Source organism: Apis laboriosa, unplaced genomic scaffold (assembly GCF_014066325.1).
Source record: "Apis laboriosa isolate Shangri-la unplaced genomic scaffold, ASM1406632v1 scaffold151_cov152, whole genome shotgun sequence".
Lineage (NCBI taxonomy): Eukaryota > Metazoa > Arthropoda > Insecta > Hymenoptera > Apidae > Apis > Apis laboriosa.
This window is the reverse complement of record NW_025221867.1, coordinates 194,529-214,894: the sequence shown is the minus strand read 5'-3', so window position 1 is coordinate 214,894 and position 20,366 is coordinate 194,529. Positions and strand designations below refer to the sequence as shown.

The window sequence follows — 20,366 nt, the reverse complement described above, 5'->3', positions numbered from 1 at the left end:
CGTAAAACATTATTTTTTTTCCATAATTTATTTTAAAAATATCAAATTTTTTATAAAAATGTGCAAGTTAAATAAATCATTTTCTAAAAAAAAAATTTCACTCCATTCGAGCATTTCCATGAAATCCTTCCATTTTCAAAGCATAACCATATTTGCAAAATCAATATTTTTCATAAATATGTCAGTGAAATATCTATTAAAAATAAAGTTTCAATAACATTTTTAATAATAGTTAAATTAACACATTTGACATATTTTTTTTTCCCTTTGAAAACATTATTTTTAAAATAAATGACTTAAAAAATTTTCAGTTTCATTCAAGAGAAAAAAAAATATATAAATGTTATTTATTAATTTAAATATATATTTTGTTTAATTATAAGTAGTATTTATTCATTTTGGCTTTTAACAAAATTGCAAAATTAATTAAGCGATTTACATCAATATAAATTTTATTAAAGTAAATATATTATGAATATTTTCTATTATTTAAAAATACAAAATAATACAAAATAAATAATACAAAATAAATAATAAAATTAATACAAAATAAATTTTATAGTTTATGAAATTTACATGTATTTCATTTTACATTGCAATAAATAATCAAACTAAAAGAAAGAAAGAAAAAAATTAAACTTTTATTAAATATATTCTGGCTGAAAGTCTTTCATTTTATCTATATTTTCTTTTATGTATTCTTTTATTTATTTTTAATCTGAATTTTCATTGTTATATTAATTAGCATTTTTAAACTTTTTTTTTAAATATTATTACATAAGCTATTAACGTTTAGATTTTCAAAATATATTTAATCAAATATATTTAAAAAATATATCTTATCCCCCAATTTTTAACAATGATCAAATATTATTATATTTCAAAAAATAATAAGGATTGTTATTATTATAAGGAAAATTTTCATGCAATATATTAATAAATTATTTAAATTAATTAAAAACAAAATAATTCAAGCTATAAAATATTTTGTACAATGCATCTATGCATCTAACGATATCCATTAATACATATAATAAATTATTGGCAGATATCTATTATGCAAACGATACTTATTTTTTAAAGAATTCCTTTTTTTGGAATTTGTATGCAATTCGCGTTTGCCTTGGAATATTACATTTCTGAACATTCAATATATATAAATATAAATTCCATAATAAATTCCATACGAATCGAGATCGTCTTTTCACATACACAAAAAGTAGACATTGTTACAGCGGTAGAATAAAAAAAGATTAAAGTTTATTTTTGAAAAAAAAGATGATACTTAAATTTAGAGAATTCTGCAAAATTCATTTTTTCATTAAATTTTAATGAAAAACAGTATTTTTCTACAACACAATAGATTTAATTTTAAGAAAATACATTAATTTTTTTGGAAATTTGAATATAAAATATTTTTGGATATTTCTAAAATTTTATTTTATTATTTATTTTTTTTTTAAAAAGCAAATAAATGTATTAAATCAGTATTAAATATAATGTTTCAAGTATCTATCGTATTTATCTAATCATTTATGTATCAGATAAACATTTTATTTCTAAAAATAAATATAAGAATATTCTTTATTTTATTATTATAATTATGAGAATAATTATTATACAGAATCTCTTATTCATTTTAAAATAATTAATATTCTAGTATTTTTTATGATAATAAAATATTCAAGATTTAATTTTTAAATAAATATTATGTGTATGATAAATATTATGTGTATTATTTCTTCATGAAACAAATATTTAATTTATCTTTGATCTTATTTGACTACCATTTAACAATGTCTTCTTATAAATTGAAACATAGAAATATATAGCCTGCTAAGTGGTTTCCATTTTGACACGATTAAATATATCGACACCTTCTGTGTTCACAAGAATATTTATATTAATCGTTTCGCAGCGTTTTAAAAATACTTTAAGAATTCGCGAAATCAAATCACAGTCTGCGTGTAGTTCAACAGAAGTATGCCATTTTTTACAAAATCACAAATTCGAGATGTTTCTCGTTCGTTATTGTCGCTTAGAGAACAAAAAAATCGAACATAAAAAATAGGCAATCGAAAGTAATTTGCATTCGAATCGACAAAAGAATCGCTTCGTGAAGAAGTTAATAAATGTAACATGTTAATGTATAGAAAGCGATTTACCATAAGCATACAGTGTATTTAATATTGTTAAATATTGTTAAATATTGAACGCTTTTCAAAGTACTCGCACAAATTTTTAAGTTGCTGCTCAAAGGCTGAAATTGAAAAACGATAACGTAATTTCGTACTAAAATCGACATTAATGTTATTACTAATATTATTTGCGAGAAAATATGAGGTAATCAAGAAAAGGAAGATATGTAGGAAATATAGGAAAAATAATTCTATTTCTATTCTGCTTAATTGAAAAATAAATATCACGAGAAATAAAAATTTATTTTCATGAAAGATGATCGTTTAGATTTGATAAGTGTATTTATATAATAATCTAAAGATAAAAATCAGAAGAATAAAAAATTGAATAAAAAAATTTAAAAAAATGTTATAAATGAATCTTGTTTAGACTTTTTACAATACACATACAATTCTAAATATAATCCACTATCTAATTTTAATTTTTAATGATTATTTGCTGTTCTATAAAAGAGTGTGATATAACTATTCCAAACTTTATTATATAATTATATATTTTACCATTAAAAAGACGAAACTATTAAAAAAGAGAATTTTCTTGATTATCTGATAGTTTTCATACAAAATCTATTTCTATATTGTAAATTTGGTACTTTACATAATATATCATGAAAGAGATTTTTCAAAATTTGTTTTCTAATTTTTAGTTTGTGCCTTTAAATGCATTTGAATATTATAAAAAATTGTATGACAACTCGAATCCGAATCATAAATAGTGAACATATATTTGTATCTTTTTATAATTAATATTGAACATGTTTCTATCATTTTAAAAGAGTAATATTAAAATTAAAAATATATTATACTTCTTTGCATATCGAGTTCATTATCTGATATTTACAATATATACTGATATTAATCCTTAATACTTTCTTCTAAATATATTGAAACACAAGAATGATCAATATAATTTTATTGTCTCGATTAAATGGATATATACTAAAAATTCACTAATGAAAACTCGCAAAATTTCTTTTCACAACAAAGATAACTTGTACGAAATCCCGAGATTTTAGGCTCGGGACAGATCGGTAAACTTCGGCCAAGATCGAGTGGGATCCATGATAGTCTCGTATTGCGCGGGATTTTAGAAAGTTCGAGATCCTATTATCATAACCTTTAATCAATCAGATCCGATTATTCCCGATTTATATTTCTATCTAATCTTCTAATCTAAATCGAGTCTTATGATCCCAAACATTTGAAAAACCGATTTTATTTCAGTTCGAAATTCTAGATTCCGCACATTTATTCAACTCGCGTTAGAAGAAACGATAAAAATGTCCCTAACGTTTGTACCGTATGGAAGAATGCTTATATCCTATCCCTATGTAATCCGACGAGATGCTTGGGATCGAATCCGAATAATTCAGAAATTAACGTAGCGATAAGCTAGCGCTATAATATCAGATATTATTTTTTAAGCGATGTAAAAGTTTGCAGGCGTAAAGAAGTGAGAGAGAGTGTAAAAAGAAAACACAAGGAATCAGCGTCTAATTCCCCGACACTGTGTTCACTTGTGCTTTCCATGAATCTATGAATGAGGTAAAGGAACTCTATGTAGAATGTCCGATTGTAATTAAATAATAGTGTATATGTCGGATCAAGTGTCTCATAGATAGTTCGAAGAAAAATGAAGGAAAAAAAAATAGTATATTACTATTCTATCATTAAGATGGGCGAATAAAATTGTATATTTTACGATGTAACTGTCGTACTGAGCGAAAAAAGAGAAAAAAATTTACCTAAACCTAAATTGCATCATGTTGTATTAACGATCGATATTTATCAAAAAAAAGAAGAAAAAAAAAATAATAAAAACACGAAGAAATGACGATTCAATGGGGGGATGATGTATGCGGACAGCAGAGAGATCAAGTAAATTAATCGTGTTACAAATATTAAAATTATTGTACAAAATTTAATGCAGATAGATTATAAGGCCTATCGTTTTATTTTTACCAGATCGACTTATGTTTATATCGTACGACGTATCCATTACTGTCGCGTCGGATCGCATGGCGCGAAAATTTGTATCTATGCACACGATTCATTCACGTTCCTTTCGCGTATGAGAGACAAGCTCGAGTTCTGACTGGTTCTTTAATCCTTGGATTCTGATATCGAGTCACATTCGCGTTATGATTTATAGTTTAAATATAATAGAATTGACTTTTAATTCTTTATATTGAGAATTGTTATTAATTTTCAATTCTATGTATAACTTAAGATTGATTTAATCTAATTTCCAAATGAAGTTAAATTTCGAAAAAATTTCCATCTTTGTGTATTTTATATTAACCATTATTAAAAGATTAATACAATTTAAATTCTTTCCTTATTATTTAAATAAGTAAAACGATAAATTTCGATAATATTTATTTTTTGAGTAAACATTGGTAAATAATTTTCGTATTTTATATTTCGTTAATTTTATATTTAACGAAAAAAGGAAGAACTTTCGCTAGTCTTTCTATGCAGTAGCGGCTGACTTCGGTGTCCATCCCAATTCTTCGACCTCGTACACTCTAAATCGTTTGCAATTTAAAAAAAAAGAAAAATAGAAAAAAAAAAGAAAAAAATGACTAAAAGGACTCACGAGGCTTCACGAAGCTGTCAGCGTGGGAAGGAAGAGGCGAGAAAACGTATTTTAAGTCAGAGGATCAGCCGGCAAACGAGAGTCAACATACACGCGGACACACTGTACATTCGTGTAAAGCATAGCGGAGCCTTATTGAGAAAGCAATATGCATCCTTAAAAAAAAACTGCTTAAAAGTATTTTCAAGCTGCTAATTTTACTCGAATAATTAATTCCTATGCTAAGTAAGCGAGCATCGAGGTGCTCTCGAAATATAACGCTTGTCTTCGACAGTTTCCTTGTCGAAATTGATCGAAGGCCACATTTCGAGTATATACCACTAATGTAACCCACGGATAGCACGTTTAATCTTTATGTGTTCTCACTTGGTGCATATATGTTTCATTCGTTTACAATTGATCATCTTGATCGTATACACTGCCATTTGTAACCCGTCTATGTATGTAACATTTATTTAAAAAAAAATTTGTTTATGTAATTCTACTACGTCTTTAGGTTATTTTCGATCAAATTGTGTTTTCAAAAGACATGTATTTTTTAAAAAATATCTAAAGTATAAGAAGGATAAGAAGAAATTGTTGTTATATGAAGGATTTTTCGATTGAATTTTATATTAAAGTGTTTAAAAATATTAAAACATTAAAAAATCTCTTTTTTAAAATAAACAAGGTATAATGATTTAAGAATCGTAGCATATAGGATTAAAATTGATATTTTGATTCAAAAATATTCAAAATTACACAACGTTACATATCGTTGTTACAATATAATATAATATATATTTATATATTTTAGTAAAAAAAAAATAAATTACATTTTTTTTTTTTTTTTTAGTTAGAAGATTAAAATGAACATTTCGAACATATAAATCTCAGAATTATATTTTTCGCTACATGAATAATTAAATAATAATGTAAAAATTCTAAATGAAAACTGACAACATATTCAATGATTAACAAAACAATATTTTCCATATAAAATGTCATATAATTTATTTAACGTTCTGATTATAATTGAACTTCTATATACACATTTATATGTATTCAAGGAATTAACGTTCTACCGTGGGCGGCAATCAGAGTCCTCTCGACTCCAAATGTAAATACACTTCCGAAAATAGTACGTATGAAAAATTATTCAAAGCCTATACGATACAATTTTCTCCCACTTATTAAATCTCTATTAAAATGTATAATAAAAAACACGAATATCCGATTCCAGCGGCTTCCTCTTCAATACTTTTGCGGTAGATTGAAAACCGCAATGTCGATTTACTGATGAATCGAGCATGTAAATATATATATGGAAAGAGACAAAACAGCGAGGAAACCGAGGGAAACACGGAAGTGCTCGAGAAAAATAGTAGCGGCGCTCCGTATTTTGGCGTAAAAGCTAAGCGAACGCGTAGACTCGTGAAACCGAACAGGGAGACAGTGGTTTTAGCGAGTCCCTGGGCCATAACATAGGTCACTAATTATAATAATAATATAGGAATATTCCAGCGTTATTTTGTACATAAATAACTTTATCAACGGATATTAAGAAATCATCAATAAATCTATATACAAAAAGACGAACAATGTATTTTTTTATCTCGAATAAATTTTTCCTTCTACTTATTTCCTCAAATAATATTTCTTAATATGTTAGATTAATGAAATATATTTAAAATTAAATTGATTGATGATAAATTTATAATATTTTTTTGTTTATATCATTGTTAAATATACAATGAATAGAAAAGGGATATATTAAAGTAAATTATTGTTACATTTTTTTGTAAAAAAATTTTGTAAAAAAAATGTAACATTTTATAAAGTAACAAGTGGCAAACGCATTCAAATAATATTATGGAATACAAATCAGTAATCGTAATACTGATATTTATTTCACGAAAGATTTAAGTAACAATACACATAAATATAATAATACAATAGTTTTACTTTTATATACAAAAGTTATGTTTATGTGCACTGAGGTTTTGGAATAAATATATGTTTTAAAATATATGCAGATTTATATAAAAATTCGAAGCACTATAATGCAAGCAACTAAATAGCAAAACACGAAACATTCGGAATGTCTTTCAAAAATTAATGTAACATATTATTATTAAAAAATTATTTTTCACACTTTAAAAAAAGATTACATATGATTTTATAATACACAAGTACAAATGATTTTACGAAAATCTGGAAAATAATACACATATCGACAAAAATGATATTTAGTACGTATGACTTGTTTATCTTTCTCGTAAAAACAAATTTGACATTCTACATTACGAATCGCATCGCGGTTTACTTAATTTTCACAAAATGACTATTTCTTTTTTTCTTTTTCTTTTTTTTTTTTCTTTTTTTAATGAAATCTTTGGATATTTCAATCAATAAATTATATATAACACGTTGTACAAAGCAACTATTTCACATCACACAATAGTTACAGATTTTTTCACATGAAATAATTAGTTTCTTTTGACCATAGCAATGCTGAGGCCGAGAATACTTGCAAGACCAATAATAACTCCTCCTGCAATGGCCATACCATAAAGTCCCTCTGTAAAAAAAAAAATATAACTTTCAAATTAATTAAAACAACTTTTTTATCTTTTTCAAGCTATTAAATTCATGTTATAAAATGCGAATAAAATCGAAATAAAAAAAAATACAAATTTAATATTATAAAGACATTGAAAAAAATTTGTTTTATAATAATATTTTTATTAAGCAAGTAAAATATACACAAAATAAAAAATATAATTTGATTATATAGATTATTTATATATTCGTAAGATATTTCTGGAAAATTAATTCTCGAGACTAAAATAAACACGAAAATTGATGTATAAAAAAATTGAGGTTTATTTATTAAATTATAAGCAATTTAGTTTATACTATATATAGAGATAAAATGAAATAGAGACAAAATATAGAAACGATAGTGTAACGGAGATAGAGACGTTTTATTGTGTTTCTGCTTCATTTTATTAACGCAAATTTAAGTTAGTTATAACTTAATAAATAAATTTTAGCCAACTATATAGCAACTTTTGTTTTAGTTTATAAAATAAACTTTCAAAATATTATATTCCATAAAAATATTAACAGTTTATGTAATTATATTAATATAAAAAAAACAGAAAGAAAGAATAATTTTAATAAACAATAAAATTGTATAAAAAAAAAATTGTTTCATATTTATGACAAATATTTACAAATTTTTAGATATAAAATATTAAATATTTAATGTTATTTAAAATTTGTCCATATATAAAAACTCATAATTATAACAAATAATATTAAAACAATAGTTAATATTTAGATAAAAAATGGTTAAAATGTAATTATATTATGTAATATATACGTATGTGCAAATACAAATTATTTTTTAATATTAAATCATTAATATAATGATCATCATATTTATTTGCAGACTTTATAATATTATATCATTATTTGTAATATTTATATCATTATTTACAATATTTATATCATTAATTATAATAAATAATAATTTATAGCACATACTTATTATATATATTACATTACTTAATACTTAATAAGATTAAATAACTAAATGTTAATTATAAAAAGCCTTAAAAATGAAAAAATAAAAAAATTTATTATTTAAATCAATAAAAAATAATTTATAAAAAAAGAACCTTTTTCCATTTTTTTCTTGATCAATGTTTCCAGATGCTGTACTTGTTGATTTCCAGGTTCAACCTGAAGAAACGATCTGACATACGCTAAAGCTTTTGTATATTCCTATAAATAAAAAAAATACTAAATTAGATGTAATGTAATATTAAAGTAGATAAATTAAGATATGATGCTACATTTATTTTTAATTCAATAGTTTCTAAAATCTTTATTCTATACCTTTATTCTAGCATTTCCAATGGCTAAATAATAAAGACAATCTCGTTTTTCGCTATCACTATGATTGCAATATAAATCTTCCAATAACATTATTCCTTTTCTGATATCTGCAGGATATTTGCTTCTAACAAGACACCATGCATATTCAAATTGAGCTTTTTGTGTTATTACTGATGAACGTAATTGTTCATTATATATACGTTCAAATTTCTGAAACAAATAAATAATCCATATTTTAATATAACAACATATGATGAAATATTTCTTACAAATGCAATAGTAATTAACCTCTGAATGATGTCATCATTTTCAATTAGAATTTAAAATATAAACTTATTATAAACTTTGCAAAAAAATATTTACATTAAAATTATGTTTTAAGTCGAAAATTTTCTTAAACGGTCTATTATAACTAAAAAAAAAATATCAAAAGAAAAATAACAACCGGTATAAAAAACAAATTAAACTACATAACCTCTAAAATATTTTAAACTTATTCAATACAAAAAGTAATAATCTTTATTTTCAAAATAGAAAACTTGCTATCAAAAAATTTAATATCACATATAAAATATTTATTATTCGCATACTTAATATATATAAATAAAATGCTAATAACCTAATGAATAAGAATCGTTTTTTTATAAAAAAAAAAAATACCTTTAAATCATCAGAAGAAACAACCTCTTCAAGAACATCCTCCATCTTTTAATATAAATTCTCAAGAATACTACGAAAAAATAATTTATCCTTTCCTAAATTCTACCTTGAAAGCAAAGAACTCATTACAAAACTACCAACTTCGTTCCGGCAATCGAGCTGTCAAAGGTAAAGAAACAAGTAAGTGCACATAGATATGTAATGCTTCTACTTCCATTCGCTATTTACTGGTAAGAATAATATCGCGCCATTATATATATGATTTAAACAACCTTACACATAACATATATATAAATTTATTTTTTATATATATTTTTTATTAAAAGAAAATTTGAAAATATAACTAGTATAAATTAAAATCATTTCATTATCTCTATATTTTAAAATATAATTCTTTGCTTAATAATCGAAATAATCAAATATATATTTGATTTTAAAATAAAATAAAATAAATATAATAAAGAAAAAAAGTTTAATTATACATAATTGATAATATATTCGAAGATATTTTAATATAAGTAAGTTTTAATTAATTTTATTTTCTATATTCTATTAGTTATATGTAACATAAAAATAAATAAAAATATAATTTACATATAAATTTAAAAAAATTTTGTATAAATTAATATATATATAATGTGAATAAAAGGGGATATAAATTATAAATTATCTTTTATTTTCTTAATATTTATTATAAAATAAGTTAAGTTTTAATTAATTAACAATATTTTGTTTATTAATTATTTGCTAATTATTATTGAACATTTCGTTCAACTGTTTTGTTAATGAATATAATGGCATGCCCATTACTGTATAAAAATCACCATCTATTTTTTCAATTAAACAACCACCAAGACCTTGTACACCGTATCCTCCAGCTTTATCTCTTTAATAAAAAATATTTTTAAATATTTTCATATTTTGAAAAGTTATTATACTTAAGAAGAATCAAATATTTTATACCCACAGAGGTTCTCCTGATTTTGTATATGTCCATATTTGTTCTTCTGATATATCACCAAATTTTACTTTTGTAGATTCATAAAAATTTACTTCTTTCTTTGGTGTTTTTAAACATACTCCAGTATAAACTACGTGTTCCTTATTTGCTAAACTAAAATTTTCTTAATTAAATAAAACTAATATTAAAATTTTTTCTATCTAAAATAATTATTTCACCTTGATAACATTTCAAAAGCATGATATTTGTTCTTTGGTTTTCCATAAATAATATTATCCATTGTTACTATAGTATCAGCACCAATTATTAAAGAAGGTGGTATAACATCTTCTTGTAATCTATTATATACATCTTGTACTTTATATTTTGCTAAATCTTGTACATATTTTCCATAATTTTTATATATTGAACTATCTAAATTTTCATCGTACATTGAAGGTACTATTTCTACATTTATACCCTATAGTATAAATAAACATAAAATAAATTTTCATTCAAAATCTATTATTATATATGAAAAATTAGAATATATAATATTATTTAAATAAAGTATTTAAATTTCAAGTTAATATTATGAAATTTATATAAAATATAATATCATATTATGATAAATCATATATCATGAATTAGCTATATTATTTTAGTAAATAAAAGCTTTAGAACAATTTATTTTTTTGTATAGATTATTATTTCACTTTTTATTTTTTATGAATATAAAAACATTATCTAGAATTATATAATATATTTCTGAATTATAAAAAAATTATAAAAAGAATTACCAATTGTTTCATTATTTCATATCGTCTAGGAGATGCACTAGCTAATATAACTCTACTTGTTGTTAAAGCTTGTATTGTTTGTTCTAACATTATTTTTCTTTCTAACATATATTAATAAAATGATTAAAAATATAAAACTTTAAAACAATTTATATTAACAATTTTAAAACAATTATATTAACAATCTTATATTATTAAATCTTTAATTTATATACAAATCTTTAATTTATATTATATTTATATTATATTTTAATTCCCTTATATTTTCAAGAAAAAAAATAAATTATATTATTATTATCAAAGAGATGAAGAGAGAAGAAAATACGTAAGTAACATGTTACGTTATTATTACATACTAAATCCAACATTTCCAGATGTCGCCAGTTATGTGATCTTCTGTTAAAGAGATATGAATAAGTAGAATATAATAAGAGAATTTTTATGTTTTTAATTAAAAAGATATTTTATTTATTATTCTGATAGAACAATTTTGGTTTTAATAATTATTGGTTTTATCTTGTCATTAAATAGTCTAATTCTTCAAAGAAACACATATATTAAAAAAAAAGGAAAGTATATTTTTTTAAATAGGTTATCCATATAAAAAATTATATAAATTATATCCTGCAATTGAAAACTTAAATTTCAATTAGTAAAAATTAAATAAAAATATTTTTAGTCAAATATACATTTGAAATACAAATGAAATACAAATGAATAAATAAATATGCATAAAAAATTGAATTGAATTTTCAAAATATATAAGATTAAATTCATTTTATTAATACAAACAATATCTAACATATATTTTCACAATTATTTTGCTATTTCTAAATTAATATCGATTAAAAATGTTTAAAACTAGTTATAATAACATGCAAGATATTCATCGATAATTTACATTATTCTTACATTTTATTATTATGAAACATATTTTAAAAGTTATTTATGCAATTTGTAAATTAGATTTCTACTATCAATAAAATTTTTGAAAAAATTGTTGAACGATTGAAACAATTTTATATTAGATTAGATTATTAATAGATTCATTGAGAAGTTAAGATGAATAATTGAAGTGACAAAAAAAAAAAAAAATGATTCAGAGAGAAAAAATAAGTAAAAGGAAGATAGGACAAATATATAGCGTAGCTTAAAAATATTAGAGCGGGGAGGAGAACTATTTTCTAGGCATAGAAGATTCTAATACATCGTAATCGGTAAATTACGTAAATGCCGCATGCCATGAACGAACCTAAAGGTCAGTCAGTCCGAGGTCTTACATAATCGTAAGGCGAAAGGTTGACCCATCTTTACGCTGTAGCCTTCCAACTGAACAAAGATTTCGCTGCATTTTTTCGTCATATTTCGCATTGTTTCATCGATGCAACATTTTATCAATTTCATTAATTAATTTAAAACGATCTCTCGAGTGGAGGTAAAATACAAGGCTTATGGGTCTTATAATAATCTTGTTTCTTTGAGAAATCGGTATAAAGAAGATGAATCCTTGATAATGATTTTTTATAAACTTTGTTTATTCCAAAAATAAAAAATCGTTTAATTATAGTTTAAAAAAAATCTTTTTTTTCTTGAAAGATCAATATCGTCAAAAATGATAATGATATTTGATATTATTGAAAATAATCTTTGACATCATTAAAAAACATACCTCTAATTAATATACTTTTGTAGATATTGAATTCATTGAAAAATAATTAAAAATAATATTATATACATAATATAATATAATATATAATATAATACATATATTAATATTTTTTTTGATAAACTACTGTTGTTGTTATTTTATGTTAAATAATTTTTTATTTGATTATTTAAATAGACTAAAATATAAAAAATAATAATATAATAAAAAAATAAAAATATAAAAAAAATAATAATAATAATTTAATAGACAAAAAATATAAAAAATATAAAATTTTAATATAAAAATTCAATATAAAATTTAAAGTTTAAATATATTTTTTATTTGTTTGTTTGTTTTATTTAAAAGTTGTACATCCAAAAAATATTATATTAAATATGGTAATAAATAATTTTATAAAAAACTTAGTATAATAATATATCTTAATTTTTTAAATTTATGTTAGAAATAAAATGAAACAATTGAATAATATTATTTATATATATTAATGATTCACTTTATATAATTTTTAGAGTTAATTAATCATTCGTTTAATAATTAATTAGAATTTATTTTCATTAATTATATTGATAAGTATAAATTATTAATATCAATTATGTTAAAAATTTCGTGAAACTGGTCATTACATATAATATATATTTTTAATAAAATAAGATTCTGATATTTAAAAATGATATATCAAATTAAAGATTATAAATAAGATAATATATTATTTTTAAAATTCGTATTTTTATCATTAAATTTGTTAAATAAAAAGTGCTTTTTATTTTTACTTATAATTTTAAAATGTATAATTTTAAATACATATTTTAATATTATTTGTTTACAATCTAAATATTTTTAATAATCAGTAAGAATCAATAATCAATAAAATTCTTTAATATATTTGCAATTAGTTATTTTATACTTATTCATCTATATAAAATCGATTTCATTGCTTTATTAATGCATTATAAACATCTAGTTTTTTATTTGTTTGTTATATTTTATTAAACATTTAATTGATTATATATTTGAAATAGTAATATAAAACATTATGGTTTCTATTACATACTGTAAATAATATACAAATAAATTATATAAATATAGATAATTTTATTTAGAATTTCTATTGAATTAAATATAATTAAACAATATAAATTAATTGAATATGATTTATTTTTTGAAAAGAATAAAACATATGTATATAAGATTCGAGTGACAAAATTATTTTATTTTATTGTATTGAAGGTTATGTTAATTTCAAAGGAATTGAAAATATATTGGTTATAATTGAAAATGCAAATTACCCGGAATTCTCGAAGATGATTTCATGAAAATAACACGGATTATCTGAAAATCTACATAATCAAAGGCTATGACGAGCAGGATATTAAAAACTAGTTATTAAAGAATATTCATAGACAGAATGCTAGGATAAAGGTATGATGATGTATGCTATTGTTACTTCATGCTTTTACGGAATCATAAATGGAAACAAAGATCTTAGTGTGCAGAAAGCATTTCCAAAAAAAAAAAAAAAAAAAAAAAAATGCAATTTTCGTAATAATCTTGTAAGATTTAGTACAAATTATTTATTTTGTTTCATGTTAAAAATATTTATAATTAATCAAGTATGAGACATTCAAAAAAGAAAAAAAAATAGAATAAAAAATTAGTAATAAAAAATAAGATATGATTATATAATATGATATTATTTGAAAAAAGAAAAGGACAGAAAGAATAAGAAACTTATAATGCATGGCAAATTTTTCATGTTCTTATATTTCTATAATTGTAAAATATTATAAATATTAATCATTCCAAAAATAATGGTCACAAAGAGAGAGATAAATTATATTAATAAATACGATATATCTTATTACTTCATCTACTTTCAGTGATTTGACATATCTTTCTTATCTCTCATGAATGTGAGTTTTCTTTATTCATATCGTGATTTTTATTATATATCAAGATTAAAAGAAAATTAATTCAATTCAAATTTTTTGATAAGAATCTTGGGATAAAAAATTAGTCAAAATAGATATAAATTAATGTGATCTTTGAAAATTAACAATTGAAAAAAAACGAGAAATTCTTACAATTCTTCCTTATTTGCAGTGTACTAAATGTAGTAAAATTGTGGTGAATTAATTAATAAGTAAAATGACTGGTTATGTAGGTTAACTTCTATTTCTATGTATGCGATGAAACGTTAAGTGGATATCATAAAAATGATGCAAGTGACCAAACATGTTGAGTAATTAAGGATGTTGCACTTTGCTTCTGCATTAGAAATTACATAACAATATTATGTATTGACTATCGAATGTTAATTGTGATACAAATTTAATATATGTGATGATTATAAATGTATTTTTTCGCAAAACTAGATGCATCTATTGCAACATTACGTTTTTATTGCCTTTTTTAATTTTATTTATTCACGTTTAGACAGTTTCATTTATTTATGTTGTAAAGTTATTGAAAGATTTATCTTCAAAAGACTTCCTTAACACTTTCGAAATACATTTTTCTTTCAGTAATGAAAGCATAAGTATTATAATGGTATAAAAAATATATAGGATTTCTAATCCTATTTCTAATAGGATTTTATATCTTAATAAATCAATCAAAAATTGTAATAATTTTATCTTCTAAAAATTATATTTATATTAGTTTCGAAAAAATTAAAAGATAAATTTAATAAAATAAATTATCGAGACTATGAAATCTAATGTATTTTGTTTATTTATTTTTATAATTATTTATTATATTAAAATAATATTATTTTAAGACTTTGATTCATATATTTATATGAATATATATAATTATTTATTTATATGAATATATATAATTATATAATATATAATTATTTATTTTAATAACTATCAAATATATTTTTCATTTTAATAATTTAATGTAAATTCAATTGTATAATTGAATATCGATCTTTCTTATTCTTTTCAACTTATCTATTTTTAGTTTATTAAAAACATTTATTGCTAAACTGACATTGATACTGTTTGAACTTCAGATTAAGATAATAATTTTATTTAAATATAAATTATCAGTCATTCAGTATCTGCTTACAAATTTTATTAATATAGATATTATTTACATAGATATTGATATATTAGTATATAATAAATAAATAATCAAATAATCTTTCTTCGACTTTGATAAAATGAAAATCTCGAATTCAATTTACTAATATTAGCAAATTGACAAGTATAACAAATTGTACTTTATACTTTCATTGCATAAACAGTTTTCAAATGAACAGAATAATCAGTTATAATTTGTAAATTTCATTTCTAAAACTTCACTCAGTTTATTACCGAACTTGTTATCGTTATGCAAGAGACTTTATTAACACTGTTAACTTGTAACACTGTGACTTGTAAAACTGTGACTTGTAAAATTGTGCTAGTAACATCAATTCAATTGAGCAAGAGAGAGTTCGAAATAATCTTCGCAAAAACAAAATATCATAATTAACAAACAAATAATAATAATAAAAATAAATAATAAACCATGAAGACCATCGTAATCGTAATTAACAAACAAATAATAATAATGGAAATAAATAACAAACCATGAAGACATAATATCAATGGACAAAGCTAATTATATTATATAAAAGAAGAAGAAAAAAAAAAAACTTAATCGTTACCTCAAAAGAAAGTTTCACCAAAATTTCATCGGTCATTCCATGGCGTAAGAACAGGATGGAAAAATTGTAATTGTATTTCCATTTAATCGCCACTGTGAATTCGTTCGGTGATCATCCCGTCCTTGAATTATTATCATTGATCAGAGCACGTATTGCAATGTGCTTTCTCGCAGAAATTTGCAATAATTCGACATTGAAGTCGTGAAAATACACCTTGTCGGCAACCCTTAAGGCTTCGTGGTAAAATCAGGTAAAATCGTGGCTGGCGAGCCGAGAGGCAGCAGTAATCGCCAGGCTGTCGTTATTAAATGTGATTACGCAACTCGAAAAGTGGCTTCAAAGGACGCGCATTATGACACTATAGCACGTAGCCGTTTCTAGAGGGCGCTAACATCATGCCTCGAAGTGTCTGCGTTTAGCATTATAGCTAATATGTTGAACAGGGGCGTATTCAAACGGAACTTGATCCCGGAACATGGTGATTTTTTTCTTTTTTTTTCTTTTTTTTCTTTTTTCTTTACGGATAATGAAATCTTATCGCTAGAATAGATATAGTTGTATTCTCTTTTGTTTTCGTATCCGATTTCAAATTGAAATTATAGATTCTAAGTTATATTGTATAAGATATATTGTATTTTTTAATTGTAAGTATAATTTTTAATTGTAAGTTATAGTTTCTTTAATAAAAGAAATTTCGATAATATCTATTTAGGATGATTAACAAAATGTTTTATTTATTTCTTTATTTTTCTATAATATCTTAAATTTATATATATACAAAAATTATTAGAATAAAAAATTGATAATTGTTTATGTTCTGAATAAATATGCAATTGAATTGTTAAAAACAATGTTTTACATTAAAAAAAATTTTTTTATGTAAATAAAAAATAGTTTTATACAGCGTGAAAATTTGTGGAATACAATTTTATATATCATCTTTAAAATATGCATAGAAAAATAGAAATCTGCATATTAATTTTTAAAGAGAATTTCCACAAAATATCAAAAATAAAAAAAGTTACTTCGATATTTCAAGTACTCTGCAAATTTGCAAAGTATAAATAAATATGATTATAGATTAATATAGATAAAATTAGATTAATATAGATTAAAGTTTATGTATTATTTATATTATATTATTATATTAATTAATAATATCTATATATAATAATAATAATAATAATAATAATAATAATAATAATAATAATAATAATAACAATAATATATTATATTATATATATAGTATATATAACTTATGTACTTATATACAATATCTATTATTAGTTGTTTATTATATATATATATATATTATTATTATATATATAATACATATATATATATATTATTATTATATATATATTATATACATATATATTATGTATTATAATATAAGTTATATTACATTGTGCATTTAAAACTATTAATAGTTCTCTCTTTTTTTACTTTCTTTAAATAATAATAATGAATTGAACTAAATTATATATAATTTAATTAAATATATATAATGTGATTATAAATGAATTTTATTTAATTTGATTATTGATTTTAATTTAATTGATTATTAAACAATATAGATAACTGATCTAACAATTATTTCATACTTTTTTTAAAAATAAAGAATATATGATAAATTCAAATAAATTAATCTTTTGATTTGATCAAATATAACGCATAAAGTAAAATATGGAATATAATTAAATTTATTATAAAACAAAAAATTTTTCACAAAAACAATGAAACAATCATCTATAGTATTTTTCATTTCAAATTTTTTAATATATTAAATTTTTTTAACTAATTTTATTAATTATTAATTTTTATTTAAGAGAAGTACATAATTATTTTTTATTATGAACTCTTCAATATATCAATACTTGTAATAATATATACTTGTATAATTTATATAATATATCTATCTCTATGTGCATAACTTACCTGATCGTCTCATCGCCTCAGCTGACTTCACGGACGAGTTGCATGATCCATACTTGCGTGTACAGTCTCGCCAAGCAATTGCGTCTGATCGATACTTTGAAATGGAAATGGAATGTAAATTACACTTTTCGAATATAAGAGATTGATTAAAATAAGCAATAGATGCAATGTAGTCACCGTATGAATAGTAAACTTTTCTAATTTTATATAATAATCCTAATGATGTATATAATGTAATATCAAAAAATATTTACAAAATAACATAAAGTTAATTTGAAACATAAAAAAAAAAATTTGAATTTTTATTCAGAAATTTGTATTTACACGTATATGGAGTATTTTTATATACATTTCATAATCTTGTTATATGAAATGTATTAAATTAATTTACTTCTCTCTCTTTAAATGATGCAATATGAGGAAAGATATTATGACTTTCAATTAGATGTTATTCACTGGAAACTTTAATTGTTAGAATCCAACTCTGACGGAAGAGACTAAGTAGATTGATGATGATCGAAGTCAGGCAACTTTAATTTATTCAATTTGCAATAATCTACTGTTATTGTTGAAGCGATAAGAATTAATTTGAAAGAAAAGCAGAAATATTCAAAATTATTTATCGTCAAATACATACGTCCAGAATTATGAGATATTAAGTGTCACATATAAATTTGTCATTGTCTCTTCTTCCATACAATATGTCCCATCAACCAGCTTTTCATCATACTTGGTAACTTAATCTTTCCAGGTTTGTTAGATAAAGGAATCTTTTCTCATTTATGTGTTCACGTTTATCCGTGTTAATGACGCTTCTTCTTCTTTTTCTTTCTACCTGAGTTTTATCATCGGTGATACTCTATTTTCTTTTCCTCTTCTTTATCTCTCTATTTTTTTTTCTAATATTTTCTCATTAATTTCATTATCTTCACGATTAATTTCATATTATATCCCTCCATGTATAATATCTCCTCCATAAAATGTAAAAATTAAAGAAACAAACAAAGTAATTCTCGCCGCTGATGTTTTTGATAGATAGTTCGAGCACTGGAGGTGCATTCGAGTATCTACTTGACACACCTTCTGTCGCAATAACGAACATTTTTCTGACCTTTTAGTTGTCATTAAAAAGAAAGAAGAAGCTCGGCTGATGCGAAACGGAATTGCGGTTCGACTAGTTTCAAAGTAGCGGCCGACCACCGCAAACGACTGAAAACACTGACATTTCAATCTTCAAAGAGAAAGAGATACACTGCCTACCCTTCGTTCCCATTCATTCCTTCTAACCATCCAAGAAAAATGTCCTACGATTCTATTAGGTCACCCCATAGGTAATGCGGTTTTTCTATGAGTCATACTTGAATACAATGGAATTCCGAGACGATGAAATGAAATGGAAAATAGAAAATATAGTGTTAGTATTAGATCGCTGTATGATAAATTTCATTTAGAAATGAACAGTATCATTACTTAATATATTTTTTGAATGATTGATCATATTTTATTAAGATAAAAAAACTATTCGAATGAACAAATTTTTGTTTTAAGATGAATTTAAATTATTTTCATATTTTGAAATAAGTGAAATATGTTTTATTTAAGGAGATTTATAAGATATATTTCATTAAAAGATTGTTTAATATTTATAAATTTTTTTGTAAAACTTTTCAAGAAAAATTATAGAATAAAATTATTATATTTGATTTTAGAGCTAATTTATAAATTAATATAAATAGTAATAAAATAAAATAGAAATGAATAAAAGAAATAATTTAATATATTATCATAACTATTGATTAATTAAAAGATTATTTTATATGTAAAAATAAATTAAAAAGAAAAAATTTTTTTATTTTAAAATAAATTTCAAATAAATATTTTAAATATATGTTTAATTATTAGTAAATTGATTAATTCCTAATTGAATATAGAAGAATTATTGATTGTAGATTATTCTGTATGTGAAAATAAGCAAAAAATATAAAATAGATTTTTTCAATTTAAAAATTAATTTTCAAAAGA

At 22.0% G+C, this 20,366-nt stretch overlaps 2 protein-coding genes across 3 annotated transcripts; both read right to left on the bottom strand.

The window, feature by feature from the left end:
- Positions 1-6,891: 6,891 nt before the first annotated feature.
- On the bottom strand, positions 6,892-9,523 carry LOC122710746 (mitochondrial fission 1 protein). The gene is made up of 4 exons (XM_043928789.1): positions 9,343-9,523; positions 8,683-8,892; positions 8,463-8,568; positions 6,892-7,357 (listed from the first exon to the last, which is right to left on the bottom strand). The coding sequence occupies exons 1-4, from the start codon at positions 9,385-9,387 to the stop codon at positions 7,266-7,268; spliced, it is 453 nt and encodes a 150-aa protein (XP_043784724.1). The 5' UTR covers positions 9,388-9,523; the 3' UTR covers positions 6,892-7,265.
- Positions 9,524-10,020: 497 nt separating this feature from the next.
- Positions 10,021-16,908, bottom strand: LOC122710745 (dTTP/UTP pyrophosphatase). Of its 2 annotated transcripts, none has more exons than XM_043928788.1 (4): positions 16,407-16,908; positions 10,522-10,763; positions 10,310-10,456; positions 10,021-10,228 (listed from the first exon to the last, which is right to left on the bottom strand). In XM_043928788.1, the coding sequence occupies exons 1-4, from the start codon at positions 16,440-16,442 to the stop codon at positions 10,090-10,092; spliced, it is 564 nt and encodes a 187-aa protein (XP_043784723.1). In that variant the 5' UTR covers positions 16,443-16,908; the 3' UTR covers positions 10,021-10,089. The 2 variants fall into 2 exon arrangements, with proteins under 2 accessions (XP_043784723.1, XP_043784722.1); XM_043928787.1 differs by lacking the exon at positions 16,407-16,908 and adding an exon at positions 11,083-11,293.
- Between the last annotated feature and the right edge of the window lie 3,458 nt (positions 16,909-20,366).

Coding starts and splice junctions, on each gene's coding strand:
- LOC122710745 (XM_043928787.1), bottom strand. CDS start 11,190: ATGTTAGAAAGAAAAATAATGTTAGAACAAACAATACAAGCTTTAACA. Junction 10,764..11,082: donor ATGAAATAATGAAACAATTG/GTAATTCTTTTT, acceptor TTTATACTATAG/GGTATAAATGTAGAAATAGT. Junction 10,457..10,521: donor GCTTTTGAAATGTTATCAAG/GTGAAATAATTA, acceptor AGAAAATTTTAG/TTTAGCAAATAAGGAACACG.
- LOC122710746 (XM_043928789.1), bottom strand. CDS start 9,387: ATGGAGGATGTTCTTGAAGAGGTTGTTTCTTCTGATGATTTAAAG. Junction 8,893..9,342: donor TTTCTTCTGATGATTTAAAG/GTATTTTTTTTT, acceptor TATTTGTTTCAG/AAATTTGAACGTATATATAA. Junction 8,569..8,682: donor TTGGAAATGCTAGAATAAAG/GTATAGAATAAA, acceptor TTTTATTTATAG/GAATATACAAAAGCTTTAGC.